Raw genomic sequence first — 14,762 nt, forward strand, 5'->3', positions numbered from 1 at the left:
AAGCTATGTCAATAAAATGATTATATAAAAATAAATCCATCAATATAAAAAACTTGGTGAATTTTTCTTTCTTCTTTTTGTCAATGCTTATTTTCATGAAGAAAATTGGAGAATAAACGTTTTTTCCCCTCAAATTTGCAGCCACTCCTTTGTCCACGTCGGATTGAATATGCTCTCATCAAGCCCCCCTGACAGGAGAGGCTGTCTGAGCAGCCTGCCCGTCCAATCCACTCGCATAGCTCTCCCTAGAAGCCATGTCGTTTATAGAATTTAGCTCGGGCAAGAAGATCATCGACGAAGTCAGTGTCTGTGTCCACAGGGTTGCCAACGGCGTCAATTCCTGACTTATAGGCCAAAAGCCCTCCTACAAGGAAACATACAGTTTAGATCCAAATGTGAATGTGCCGCAGAACTAAGACGTGAGCATTTCTAGGATGTCAGTCCTCCAGGCAGGCAGTCCCCAGGGTCCTGCTCCCCATCTCCCTTCCCCCCGGAGAGAGCGTGCTACCCCAAGAACCAGTGGAAGAATTTCAGCTTGCTTTCTCTCTTCTTTTAAGACTCTGCTTTCTACCGGTCATATTTTCCTCTTATATAGTCCAGACTTGGAAGAATTAGATTCTCAATCCGAGGATGCTTGTTAATATTCTCTTTTCATTTAATAATTCATCACTCGGTGCTTTGTGCAAACATTCATTCACTCGATGGATGTTTCTTAAACACCTGCCCTGGTGCAGAATTAGAGCCACACTGAGTATGGGATGCACAGTGATCCCCACGAGTCAGGTGTGTATCTTTGTGTGGTTCTTTACTAGACACATGATCTACAGGAACCAAGCCCTGGGCCTAAACTCTAACCACAAGAACCTAGAAATAGAAAATAGAAACTATTCTAAACTAATATTCTTAAAGCATGGAAGGAGAGAAGGCACTATGTATTGGGAAGTGATTAATAGTTTCTTGTATTAGGAAAACGCCTATCAGGGGAAGGTAAAACATATTCTTTTAAACTGGCTCATTGATTCTTAAGACATCAGTCAATGGTTTACCAACCACGGAGAGAGGCATTAAGAACCTTCACATCTTACAAAAGCACATCTTACAAATGCAAGTTGGGGAAGGAAGGCCATTCATAGTAACTCAGTCAGACAGTGCGAATGCAGTCTTTCCACAGCTCCTCCCAGGCCGGTGGGCCACCAGGGGGAGCACTCACAGAAAGGCCCAGTCCACACCTGGCTTTCATTTCAACAAGGCATTACCTACCTTTGAGGTGCTGAGCCACACTCCATTTTGGGAATCTTTGCTGAATTGTCTTAATTTTCTCTGCTAGAAGCCCAACAGCCTGCAAAAGATGTTCTTTGCTGTCCCAGGCACCAACCGGGTGGTGAATTTTCTGATCAAGCTAGGAAATTCAAATAGTAATGTCAGTGTTTGGATGAGGCAACACAGTTTCCTTATTGCCCCTAGTTTGTTTCCTCTCTCCTCCATCCTCCGAGGGTCAAGTCCCCTAGCCTTTCCTCCACCCAGCAGACGGTCAGGGAGCCAAAGCGACGGTTTGGAGAAGTAAAGACAGCACAGTGTGGTGAAGTCTTCTAGTTTCGCTGTGTTTATATAGCAGGGAGCTTCACAATGTTTGGGGAAATCCTACTATCTTCTCACAAACTTTTGGAAGCCGCTCAAATATATATGAGAATATGGAAAAAGGAGCCCTAATGACCCAGTTAAGCCTTGGCTGTGAATTAAAAGGTTGGAGATTCAAACCCAGCCAGTGGCTTGTGGAGGAAAGAGCTGGTGGTCTGTTTGGGTAAAGGTCACAGCCAAGAAAACCCTCTGGGGGCAGTTCCACTCCGTCACTTGGGGTCCCTGTGAGTTAAGATCAACTCAGCGGTACCCACCAACCACCACCACACATGAAAATTGTTTAAAAACAACTAATGAGCACACAAAGGAGTCTAGGTATTTGCAATCAAAACCAATCATCCAACTAGTTCAGGTAAAATTTTTATTTCTATCTGGGATAACTAGAAATGTGGGTTTCTACAAACAATTTTAAATAGACCCTAAAAGCAAATATCCAGATAATGTGAATGCCCTTCCTCTATTTGCCTAAATAAAAAGTATTGTGGTTGACATTAACTATTTCATGACCACTAGAAGACCCCCTACATAATGGTACCCTATGTAAAAGTTCTCGATGTAACTCTATCATTTTATTTCAGAATTATAGATATGAAACTCAAAATAATTTATTGACAATATCCAATAGCTGATAAGCCTTGAATAAAAGACAAAGGCGTTGCTACGGAAATCACAGAACAAATGACACAGAAGCGCCTGTAGTGTTGGTACCTTCAGCACTGCAAGTGGCTTTCTAAGCTAGTTTGATTTAGCAACAACAACAACAACAAAAAAAACAAGGATGAAGTAGGATTGAGTAAAAGTCTCTAGCTAAGTACCTTGAAAAGTAAGGTGGTAACTTTGAAGTCTAAGGTGTGCCTGGCCCAATTTATGGCATTTTCGATCACCTCATATTCAGGTGAAAGTTGAACATTGAATAAGGAAGACTGAAGAAAAATCAATACATTTAAATTGTGGTGCTGCCTGCCCCTCCCCCCAGAAGAATGTATTTCAGAGGACGGCACTGAATCTTCAGCTCTGTGAGAGGGACATGTCTGATCAGAGCACACGGGAGCAAATGAAGGGGGAGGAAGAGAGAGTGGAGCACATCCTGGCCCACCAAGCCTTGAGGGCGATATTCCCTGATGAGAGCAGCCAATCCACAGAGAAGACCATATGGCCGGTATGGCCTGCCTCACTATGAGACACGACATCCCTCACTGACCCATAGCCCTACAGAGGACAACACTGGAGACACAGTGTGGGATTTCGGCCTAATCTGATCCCACCATACAGAGGCAATACACTAAAGGCGTGGAACAGAACAGCAAGGGGAACAGAGCAGCGAAGTCCCCAGGGAATATCAAAAATAGACTATGGGGCCAGGGCTTGATGTCCCATTAGACTTGACTGGAAAACACTCTTAAAGGCCAACAAACAGTCCTTGAACTAACTGCAAGCTTCTCTTTCTTGGTGTGTTTTGTTATGGTTTTTGTCATTGGCTTGTTGTTGTTTTGTTGCTTGGTTTTATTTTGTTTCTTGGTTTTGCTCTACCTTGTTTTTGCGCAAGGTCTATCTAACTAAGATAGGCTGGATGAACTATCTGGAGGAGAAAACAATGGGACCGATAATTCCGGGGGACATGGGGAAAGGGCCTCCCCTGGGGGAGAAAGGAAGTGGTGTTAACAAACACAGGGATAAGGGAACAACAAGTGATCCAAATCGATGGTGAGGAGGGTGTAGGAGGTCTGGTAGGGCACGACCAAGGGTAATGTAACCAAGAGGAATTACTGAAACCCAAATGAAGGCTGAACATGATAGTGGGACAAGAGGAAAGTCAAAGGAAATAGAGGAAAGAGGTAGGAGGCAAAGGGAATTTATAGAGGTCTAAATAAAGGCATGTGCATATGTAAATATATTTATATATGAGGATGGGGAAATATATCTATGTGCATATATGTATAGATTTAGTATTAAGGTAGCAGATGGACATTGGGTACTCCCTCAATGCAAGAATACTTTCTTCTATTAAACTGGCATTCCATGATGCTCACTTTCCCAACACAATAGCTGAAGACAAATGGGTGCCTAAACAAATGTAGTGAAGAAAGCTGATGGTGCCTGGCTATCAGAATATATAGTGTCTGGGGTCTTAAAGGTTTGAAGGTAAACAAATAGCAATCTAGCTCAGAAGCAACAAAGCCCACAAGGAAGAATCACACCAGCCTTGTGCAATCACGAGGTGTTGAAGGGATCAGGTATCAGGCATCATCAGAACAAAAAATCTTACCATAGTAAATGGGAGGGGGGAAGGAGTGCGGAGTGGAGACCCAAACCCATCTGTAGGCAACTGGACATCCCCTTATGGAAGGGTTGGGGGGAGGAGACTAGCCAATCAGGGTGCAGTGTAGCAACGATGAAACATATCACTTTCCTCTAGTTCCTAAATGCTTCATCCCGCCCCCCTCTATCATGATCCCAATTCTACCTTACAAATCTGGCTAGACCAGAGGATGTACACTGGTACAGATAGGAACTGGAAACACAGGGAACACAGGGAATCTAGAGCGGGTGATCCCTTCAGGACCAGTGGTGAGAGTGGTGATACCAGGAGGGTAGAGGGTGGGTGCGGTGGAAAGGGGGAACTGATTACAAGGATCTACATATAACCTCCTCCCTGTGGGATGGACAACAGAAAAGTGGGTGAAGGGAGATGTCCAATATGACAAAATAATAATTAATAAATGATCAAGGGTTCGTGAGGGAGTGGGGAGCGGGAAGTAAGGCAGTAAAAATGAGGAGCTAATACCAAGGGCTTAAGTGGAGAGCAAATGTTTTGAGAATGATGAGGGTAATGAATGTACAAATGTGCTTTTCACAATTGATGTATTTATGGATTGTGATAAGAGTTGTATGAGCCCCTAATAAAATGATAAATAATAATAATAAATTGTGATGCTGGTGAAGAAAATTGAAAGTACCATGGACTGCCAAAAGGACAAACATCTCTCTTGGAAGAAGCATGGCCAGAGTGTTCCTTAAAGGCAAGCATGATGAGATACACACTTTGGACATGTTAGGGGAGAGCAGCCCCTGGAGAAGGACATCATGATTGGTCATGTGGGGCAGCAAAAAAAGGAGGAAAGCCCTCAATGAGATGGATTGGCGCAGTGGTTGCAGCAATAGCAGGACACAAACATAGCAACGATTGTGAGGGTGATGTGGGGCGAGGCAAGGCTTCATTCTGATGTGCACAGGGTCACTACGGTCAGACCGACTCAATGGCACCTCACAACTACAACGGTGGGGTACCTGCATCAAGCCAAATTTAAGTCCATGATGATCCCAGCCGTTTTCCAGGACAGCTCCACCGTGGCTCTCTCTGGAGATGATGGCTGCTATCAGGGCTGGGTCCACGCAGTGCTTCTGCCCAACTTCTTTGATCATAGTTTGGTAAGGCTTTATAGCCCTCAAATCCATCTCCGCAAACATTTCAGACCCACGGGTCCCTGAAATCAATAAAAACAAAACTGTGTTTCCTCTCTCCCAGATGATTATTTTTTCCCACTGCCCTTGGTTTGGGACCACATTTTCAAGGCACTATTTTGATCTCTGGTTATAGAAACCAGACTGATCCATAACCACAGATGGTTGCTATTTCTTCCTCTTTCTCTCTGCTTCCCTGTTTGGTCACATGCATGCACTGGGAAGACTCTAGGTCTAGGCATCAGCCAAGCTGGAGTTTCGTCCAGCACTGCCAGTGTGCGTGCTTAGAGGAGCTGGCTCCCTTCCTGTGAGCCTCGGTGATTTTAGCTATCAGTTGAGGGGATGAGATGAGAAGATTGGCTGGGACCTTTGTGATTGCACCAGCTCTGACATTATAAAACGAACAAAGAACTTTTCTGCAATTTTGAAAAGTTTGTTCTAATCATTCCAAGGACCGCTGCCTTGTGCTTTAAGATCACATGTAATAAAGAAGATTTTGGAGCAAGATTACAAACGAGAAATAAAATGCAAAGGGCATGTTCTAAGCTTCTTTAAAATTCTCATGCTGTAACATTACGTAAAAACAACCAAAATCAAAGCTAGGATATAATATTTTTTATTAAACCAATGATTTTAATACATAGAAATAACATAGGTCTGGACAAGTATTGGAAAGACTGGGGAAAATTTCAAAGGAGTCTTTGGGGTTTTCTGGAAATGATGGAAGGGGGAAAGCCAAGCCTTGGCTTTAATTCTCACTTACCACAGTGAGTCAACCTGTCTAAACCACAGGAGGCCCCAGAAGTGTCCATTGTCATGATGTCTCCATAGCACCCATGGTACAGACGAGGGTGCAGGTGGGGGTTCATCATGTGGGTGAAAGGGTAGGAGCCCCTGGAAGTACCTGGAGGCAGAATATCATTCACATGAAGCCCAGGAGAAAATATTGCCTGCGTTGCTATCACTTACAAACACTGCCGAAATCCAAAAGAAGGGATAGACTGGATCTTCCTCAAGTCTATTTCTGCCAGTCTTGACTCATTACAAGCCAAACTAGTGCAGAGAACATCCCTTTCCCACTCTACTTCCACCTGAACAACAAACAGAATAACCACACCCAACACTTAGTTATAGGCATTATGAAAATAAATTATGATAAATTTAGCATATATTTATTGTGATCAGAATAAAAATTTCCACAAGTTCTAAGCAGAAGCCTTGAGAGAAATTTTAAAGACACTTCTGACCCAAGTGTTTGTGGGGATAGAAACAAAGCATCTGGTTTGACATTTTGACTTGGTTTTGATAGAAAGAAAAAGAAGGGTGTCATAACACTTTGACTATATATTGACATATCATGTTTCCATTAGAAAAAATTAAGTAATGATGAATCTTTTGTTATAAATTTGTCATGGTGAAATGAGTTTCTTCCCTACTCTATTGACTGAATATCTTGCTATAATTTTTAAAAGTTTGTTCTAATCATTCCAAGACTTGTTGGCTTGCATGTTAAGACTGTACATACAAGGAGCATAACCTACGGCCCCCAAGAAAGAAGAGCTGAGGGCAGTGTGTGTGCTCTGGTCCCAGGGTTCTGTGCTGAGAAGTTCCAGACCCAGGGGAGAGCAAGACAAGTGGAGACCTCTGAGGAACACTGAGCCCACGACTGTTGAAAGGAGATGAGAACCTTCCCCTGAGCCACCTGAAGAAGAATGCCTTCCTCTAAAGCTGACACCCTCGAGTGGGACTTCTAACCTCCTAAATGGTGAGAGAATGCATTTGTTTGTTACAGCCAAAAGGAAGGGGGAGGAGGAGGAGAGGAGGAGAAAGAGAGGAAAGGGAGGGGAAGGAGAAGGGGGAGGGGGGAAGATAATGAGAAGGAGGAGGAGGAGGAGGAAGAAGAAGAAGAAGCTATAAATACAAGGAGACCAAAAAAAAGTGAAGAAATAGAATCAAAAGATAATGGAATTTTTTAAAGCCTTATTTGTTAGCACTCGAGGTCTAAAAGATCACTGTCATCGAGTTAATTCTGACTCACAGAGACCCTGCTAGAACAGGGTAGAACTGCCCCTCTGGGGTTTCAGAGATTGCCATCTGTATGAGATTAGAAATGAGTGCTAAAAGTCTTGTCTCTCTCCTTCCGAGTGGCTGGTGGGTTCAAACTGCTGACCTTGTGGTTAGCAAGCCAATGTGTAACCACTATACCACCAAAACTATATTTATTAAAATATTTGCTGTGTGAGAAACAAGAACTATTGTTTCATTTAATGCTGTAAACTATGCTTTTAGAATTTTACCCAGCCACCTGGCTATCCACCTGGATCCAGTTCTGATGAACTGAAGTATATAAAACAACGGCCTACTCTTAGAATGACGCACACAACCAAAGGAGCAGTGCCTACAAAAACGTATCTTACAAGGAAAGAAAAGCAACTCTAAAGGTTCACTTAAAAAATGTGTTGTTTTGTTTTTGATTTTCTGTTTTAAAAGCAAATAACTAACAAAACAACAATAAACACACAGACAACTACAAAACATTGAGTAGATGAAGTTATCACAAACTTTCACATAGACCTGGGGCTCTCAGAAAGTCTATGTAGAAAGCAAACACAGAGATATAATTAGGCTTCTTTCATAAAAGTAGATTTACATGACATAGAGCAAGAACTACCGCCTCAGCACTCCCCATGGTGCACAATGTACTCTTTTGTGCCTACAATTCATTTAGGAAGTATGTCTGAGGATCTGAATAGATAGATTCCTAAACTGAAGGCCTTGGGGATTGGAAACAGTGTAGAAATTGAAAGTACACATCCAGAGTCTGACCACTTCTCATCACCTTTGCCATTACGAAGATCCAAATCAGCTGAGTTTTACTCCCTGTTAGTAGCTCCCAAACTCCGAACCCACTGCCATCGAGCCAATGGGCTACACATGGGTCTGCTAACGGCAAGGTCAACACTTTGAAAATATTTGCTTGTGACCTCCGAGGGAGAAAGACGAGGCTTTCTGCTCTCATAAAAAAATGTGCAGCCACAGAAATCCACAGAGCCAGTTCTACTCTGTCCTACAGGGACGCTCCTAATCTGTGTTTATAGCCAGTCTAACTCACCTCCGTCTCTGGAATTATTATAACGTTCCCCATTGCCCAGAAACACACAGATTGGATGCTGGTCACCCCTGGAAGGGCCAGATAACGCCGAGAAGCCCTTTGTATTTGCCTGGTTGTTAGTGACCAAAAGACTAATTCCTGCTATCTAGTTAAGTAAACCGAGACATCCTGCGACACAGACCAAAGACTTAGAAGAACCTAGTCATCGTATTGGAATGCCCCTGGTCACCATTTGTTTCCTGTACTTATCCTGAAACCCTGAGTTAATATAAAACCTCTGTATTTGACTTTCCAAAGTGTGAGTTCCAAAAGTTTATAATCTCTTATACATTCGGATTCCAATCGGGACACCATCAAGACAGCCATCATTGCTGTCCGTCTCCACACTAATGGCACCTTCTAATCAAGCGTCGCTTCTGCTCTCTGACTTGGGGTTAGTGCACTAGGCTCTGGGGCTCCTGCGCACAAACCTCTAGAGGTGTCAACATGGATTATTGCATGAGATCTGGATACCTGGAACCTGTTCCTCTGGCTATTTTAGCAGCCTTCTAACTAGCATGCTCACTCCCACTCTGGTCCAATTTTGCCTTTTCTTCCCCCACTCTTCTCCAGTCACATCCATTCCCTGTCAGCCCTTGAACATGCCAAGCCGGGCCCTGCTTCAAGGTCCTTGCACTTGAAGTTCTCGTTGCCTAAATGCTTAGAATGCTATTTTCTCAGATGTCTACATGATTGACTGCCTTGTTATCTTCAGGTTTCTGTTAAAATCTCACCTTATCTGCGAGAGATAGGAAATGATAGTTCATAAACTTAAGGTTTAAAAAAAAGATCTTTAAAGATATAGACAGACATTCAACCACACTCAGGAGAGAAGGCCATAGCTGAACAATGGTGAGATACCATTGTCATCGATTTGATGGGCAAACATCCACAAGTTTGACACCGTGATCTGTCGATGAGACTGTTAAGGGAAAGGCCCTCTGGTACATTGCTAGAGGGGAATTTCTAGCAGTAGGCTGTGTTTCTGCACTGTTTTCAATAGCAAAGGACGGAAAACAACACAACTGGCCTTCACATGGGGCAGATTTTATAGGCAAAGATACATCCACACAATTAACTACTGTGTAGATTATGCAGCTGTGGTAGTTACATAATCAGTTGACAATTTGAGACTTAAGAGTGAAGGGGTGGAGTTTAGCCTGTCAATCAGGTCACAGCTTGATGACTTCATTTGGAAGTGCTAAGGAGATAATAGCTCACTGGAGGCAGGAGGACACATTCTCACTACCTGCAAGACATTACTGACAATGAGTCTGACAGAGCTATGCTGATGCAACCAGAGCTCTGGAGCCAGAGGAGCCACGTGGAGACCCCTGCCAGCACTGAGATGCTTCTACCTCCACTGGATCCACAAGACTTTCCACCCACTGGCCTGTGATCTTGCATGTGTTTTGTGAGGCTGAAGAGGACTTTCTAGATTGCTATCGGACATATGGGCTAATATTGCACTTAAGGACTTGATCTTGATGGGGCTGGGATGTTTTTTTCTATATTTAATTGCTCTTGTATATAAAGCTCTTTCTTATACACATGTGGGTGTCTATGAATTTGTTCCTCTAGTCCACCCAGACTGCCACAGCAGCTCTGAAGAGGAATTGTCTTCATACACTCCCTGCAGTGATCTCCAAGTCCAACCTGGTATTTGCAGACTTCTGGCGGGGTGGCTGGAGCCGTAGTGGAGTAGTGAGCTACAATTGAGCTACTAGCCATAAAGTCAGCTATTCAAACCCACCAATTCCTCCGAGGCTTAAAATCCTGGAAAGCCCTACAGGATAGTTCTACTCTGCCCTATAGGGTCACTATGAGTTGGAATCAACTCGACGGCCATGAGTTTGGTAGTGCTGTTGGGTAAGCATAAAGTTGTTAACCTCAAGGTCAGTGGTTCAAACCCACTGACCATTCTGTGGAGAAAGATGAGGCTCCTGTAAAGATTTACAACTGCAGAAATCCAAGATAGGTTCACTATGAGTTGGAATCACATTAGTGTCAGTGGATGTTTTAAAATGTAATTTTGTGCAAGAAATGGGAGAGAATAAGATTACAAATTGGTGAGTGTGAGCATAATTTGCTTATCTAAGAAATAACACTACTTGGATAATCCAAAAATTAATAAAAATGTAAGGGGAGGGGAGGCTAAGAAGAGGGTAAAGGGGACAGGGATAGAGGCTAATCATCTCTAAATCTACCTTGTTTTGTAGTTTTACACTTTGGACCCTTGTAAATTGTTTTAAAATTCTGGACCCTTGCAAACTCTTGCAAAAAGTGAAATTGAATACAAATAGTCCATAAAACGAAAAAGCAAACAAATAAGCTCAACTCTATATCAAGTTACCAGCTTACTGAATTAGCCACACAGAGGGCAATTGTTTCCAATGGTTTCAATAAGTCAGTGTAAGTCATATATCCTGAGTGAAATACTGCCTGTGGACCTCTCAAATCAAGGATCAAGGCATCTTGGCTGATAATACTGTCATAGTTATTTCAAAATTAATATATGTAAATAGATACTAATGTTAGTATCATTCATAACCAAAAATTTTAATATATGATAAACCCAAACTTATTACCAGTAAGCCAATGTGAACTTCCATAGGCCCTCTATAGGGTTTCCTAGACTAAATCTTTATGAGAGGCGATAGCGTCATCTTCTTGCTTCAGAATGACTAATGGGTTTGAACCACTGACCTTGAGGTTAGCCCTTCAGTGCTTACTTGACAGTGTCAGGAGGGCACTTTAGCATAAAATAGCAGAGCTAGAAATGTGAGTCCCTTGTATTCTTAAATACGATTGTGACATATTAGTGAATGCATGATTTTTCTTCTTTAAAGGTGTAATTTTTCTAGTTCTGTCTTCTAAAAAAAGGCTTGTAAGGGAGGATAACCGCTCTCACTCAGACATGGTCTCTAAGTGCCATTCCCCTTTAAGGGGAAACAGCACTCCTTAGGAAATGGCAGGGACTGTCCAAAGGAACCAGGAATACCTTCTGGAAGCAAAGCTAGTCTGTATGTGTGAGAGGCACATATGAAAAATGTATAGGCTACATGTTTGGATGCTTTAAATCTGCTTAAAACATTCACAAGAAAGTCAGGGTGAGGGATAGGTGAAGTAAGATCAGAAAATGTTGAAAACTGTAGAAGCTGGGTGATAAGCACTCAGTTCATATAGAAACCCCAAACTTTTCTATTATAATTATAATAATAGTACAAATAAAATTAAGTCACCATATCATAGAATCGTTCTTGTTCACATATGTGAAGAAGACGGCACAGACACACCTTACTCCTCATCCTACCGTATCTTGCCTTGGTGGCATAATGGTTATGAGTTGGGCTGTGATCTGAAAGGTCAGCAGTTTGAAACCTCCAGCCGCTCCCAGGGAGAAGGATGGAGCTTTCAACTCCTGTGAAGAGTTACAGTCTTTCTGAGAGTCTCTCACAGAGGCAGGTCTACTCTGTCTTACTGGTTCACTATGAGCCGGCATCAACTTGATGGCGGTGAGTTTGGTTTTTGGGGATTCTCTCACTAGAACATTAACTCGCATTAGTGTTTTTCTCTGCTGTGTCTCCTTCAGCACTGAGAACAATGCCCGACCCAAAGTAGGTATTCAATACATATTTGTTGAGTAGATGAAGGGAGGGAGGGAAGAAGTTCTTTAAGTACAATTTCTGGATAGATTAAGTGTACATATATCAAGAAGGTCAATGTTGTTTTGCTGGTGGGAGCAGTTTTTGTTATGCCCAAAGTATAGTCCGTGGGATCTGGGATTCTCATCACTCTGGTTTTCAGATCAGATCTGTTGTACCAGAATAGCTAGATAAAGTCTAAGAATATGTACTTCAGCCAGCATCCCCGTCTGATTTGAAAACCATTGCCTTGTGATTTGAAAGCCATTGTCTTAATAGTATGGGGATGTGGCCACAGTTCCTATACTATTCATATAATAAATAGTTGTATTTGTATATCCTATTGGTATAATAAACAAAACTCCTGCCATCAAGTCAATTCTGCCTTTGAGTGACCCTATGACCCTATAGGACAGAGTAGAACTGCCCCTATGAGTTTCTGAGACTATAACTTTGAAAAAAATCATTTTATAGCTCTCATAACATTCCATACATCAGTGTATCAAGCATATTTGTACAGATGTTGCCAGAGACTGTAGTGCTTTAAGGGGATCAAAAACCTTGTGTTTTCTCCCTCAGAGAGGCTGCAAACTACCAACCTTGCAGTTAGCAGCCCAATGTGTAATCCACTACACCACTGGGCTCCTTAAAAGTGTAATTAAAAAGGGCCTGTGAGTTTGCGCTCAAAAGGGATCATAAACACAAGGGTCCTTTTAAATTATAGACCTTTTCAGATCAACAGCTAGCACGGTAGCTCATCTACTGGCGACATAACTCAAGTCCCACCTGAAAATTAGAGAAGAGTAAAACATTTCAACTATCTCTGCCTGCCTTTGACCATACATCAATAAAAACGATCATTTTTCAGTAACTTCACTGGTCAAATTTAGAATTGGACATTTTAGAACACTTGTCTTCTCTATGATCTGTAATAGATTAATAAGCAGACAACTTGGACACTATTTCCAATGGCTTAATTTTTAAGGCTGATGTTTCCGATCTTTTCTTTTTCAAGGTCCTTTGCCATCTCTCCAACTCACCTCTTCAGCCTTCTCCTCACAAAACCTCTCTTCTCTTCCTGTCACACTGACCTGCTTGGGGTAGCCCATACGTTTCTGGTGCATCTCTGCCTCTGTGCCTTATTAAAGCCATGCCTCCATCCAGAAACTGTTCCCTCCTTCTATTAAAATATCAAGCATTCTTCAATAGTTGCCTTGCCTCCTCGCATCCCCCACACAAGAGCCCTTTCTGAACATCCTGGTTGAACATACTCCTGGGCTGTGAGCTCCCCCTCTCAGCCTCCTCTCAAACTAAACATGCTTCTACGACTCTTTGAACTCTTATTTATTGCCTGGCATCAACAGTTTTCTTGTGATACGCCTTGCCTCCCAGGACACTGCTCCAAATACCGATTGATACGATAGAAGCCTAGAAGGTGTACGACTGGACAGAAAGTAGACCGATAGCTAGCTGAGTATTCAAACCCTCATTGACATTCTCTTTCATCTGCTTGGCAAGCAGAATACACTCTCGGTGACAGAAATAAAGTGTGGATGAATGGCGACGCTGGTTAGGAGAGCCTGCTCTTCCATTACCTGCCATCTTGGCTCTTTCTGACTCCTGGTTGCACTCATTGCTTGGACACTCTGCTCAGAAACAATTTTTTGTCAGTCAGTGACTTACCGATGAGGGCCACGAGTCCTAAAAACACGACGGAGGACAGCATTGTGGCAAGTCTTCTCCTACCAGAGCTGTTAAGAATCAGAAATTGGTTCAAATTAAAACTTGAAAGCATCCTACAGGACTGTTGCTTCGGTTTAATAAGAAGTGTAGAATCACTTCCAATTTGAGTCCCACTTTTCACTTCAGAAATGTTATCCTTATAGGCGTAGGGTCGGCTATGATCTGTTGGATCCGTCCCTCGCTTTCCTAAGCATAAACTCCTGACGTGTTCCCATCCAATTTCAGGTCGCCTTGAGTGCATGCACATCTCACATACGTTACTGCACACCCACCCTCCCATCCATCGGCAGGCTTTGTTAGACCATCAGTCTGTCCCAATTTTGCTCTCTAGTCTCTCTTTAAAATCAAGAGAAACTGTGCATCCCTGGAGTAGCATGACGTAGCGATCACTCTGGTAGCGTGACTTACAAGAGTTTTGCCTGGCTCTGTTCAATGCTCAACTGACTATTTTCTTGGTTTCATTCAAAAGACAACTCACACGCGTGTATTTTCCAAGCAACAACAAGGCCAGCACTAACCTTATCTGTGGCCTGACAGAGAGAAAACGTCCTCCCCCTGCGTCAGGCTTTTACAAAGAGGTGGTCGTTGTCCTACAACATAGTTTAACAATTTGAAAATCCATTAGTCAGTAGATCTCTGCACATCTCGCTTCGATCTGAGGCTACCTCCAAATGGCTCTACCCCATCACGGAAGCTTCTAAATCAACATGGAGACTCACCTGTCTCTTCTTACCTTGATCCTATACTACCGATCATCGGAGGAGCTTTATATAAGGGTTAAAGCCCTCTCTTTAAACCACTGACCTCATTTGGGCGGATTATAATAGTAGTCTGAATTTAGGCGGGCCTTTAATAAGAGAATTTCAAAGTATGTATTAACCACCATTAATGAATAACCCCCAGGTTGTACTGGAGGCATATAGTTAGTGGGTTATTTCTGGATTTCTAAAATTGTGCTAGGCAAACAGCTTCTAAATTTGAGAACAACAAATGGTAATAAGTTAAATAAACAGGAAACACTAGCGGCTCTAATTCCTGGAGGGGTTGTTTGCCTGAAATGTTGAGCTTCCTGCTCTTTCTTTCCCATTCCAATGTCGCATGATCCCCATGCCATGTGTTTGTAC

General features: G+C 42.7%; 1 protein-coding gene across 1 annotated transcript; it reads right to left on the reverse strand.

Annotated features, from left to right (window-relative positions):
* Nucleotides 1-245: 245 nt before the first annotated feature.
* LYG2 (lysozyme g2) lies at nucleotides 246-13,621 on the reverse strand. The gene is made up of 5 exons (XM_075562562.1): nucleotides 13,579-13,621; nucleotides 5,864-6,004; nucleotides 4,927-5,123; nucleotides 1,261-1,399; nucleotides 246-364 (listed from the first exon to the last, which is right to left on the reverse strand). Exons 1-5 carry the CDS (start codon nucleotides 13,619-13,621, stop codon nucleotides 246-248), a joined length of 639 nt encoding a protein of 212 aa, XP_075418677.1.
* Between the last annotated feature and the right edge of the window lie 1,141 nt (nucleotides 13,622-14,762).

The sequence above is a fragment of the Tenrec ecaudatus genome, chromosome 11 (assembly GCF_050624435.1).
Source record: "Tenrec ecaudatus isolate mTenEca1 chromosome 11, mTenEca1.hap1, whole genome shotgun sequence".
Lineage (NCBI taxonomy): Eukaryota > Metazoa > Chordata > Mammalia > Afrosoricida > Tenrecidae > Tenrec > Tenrec ecaudatus.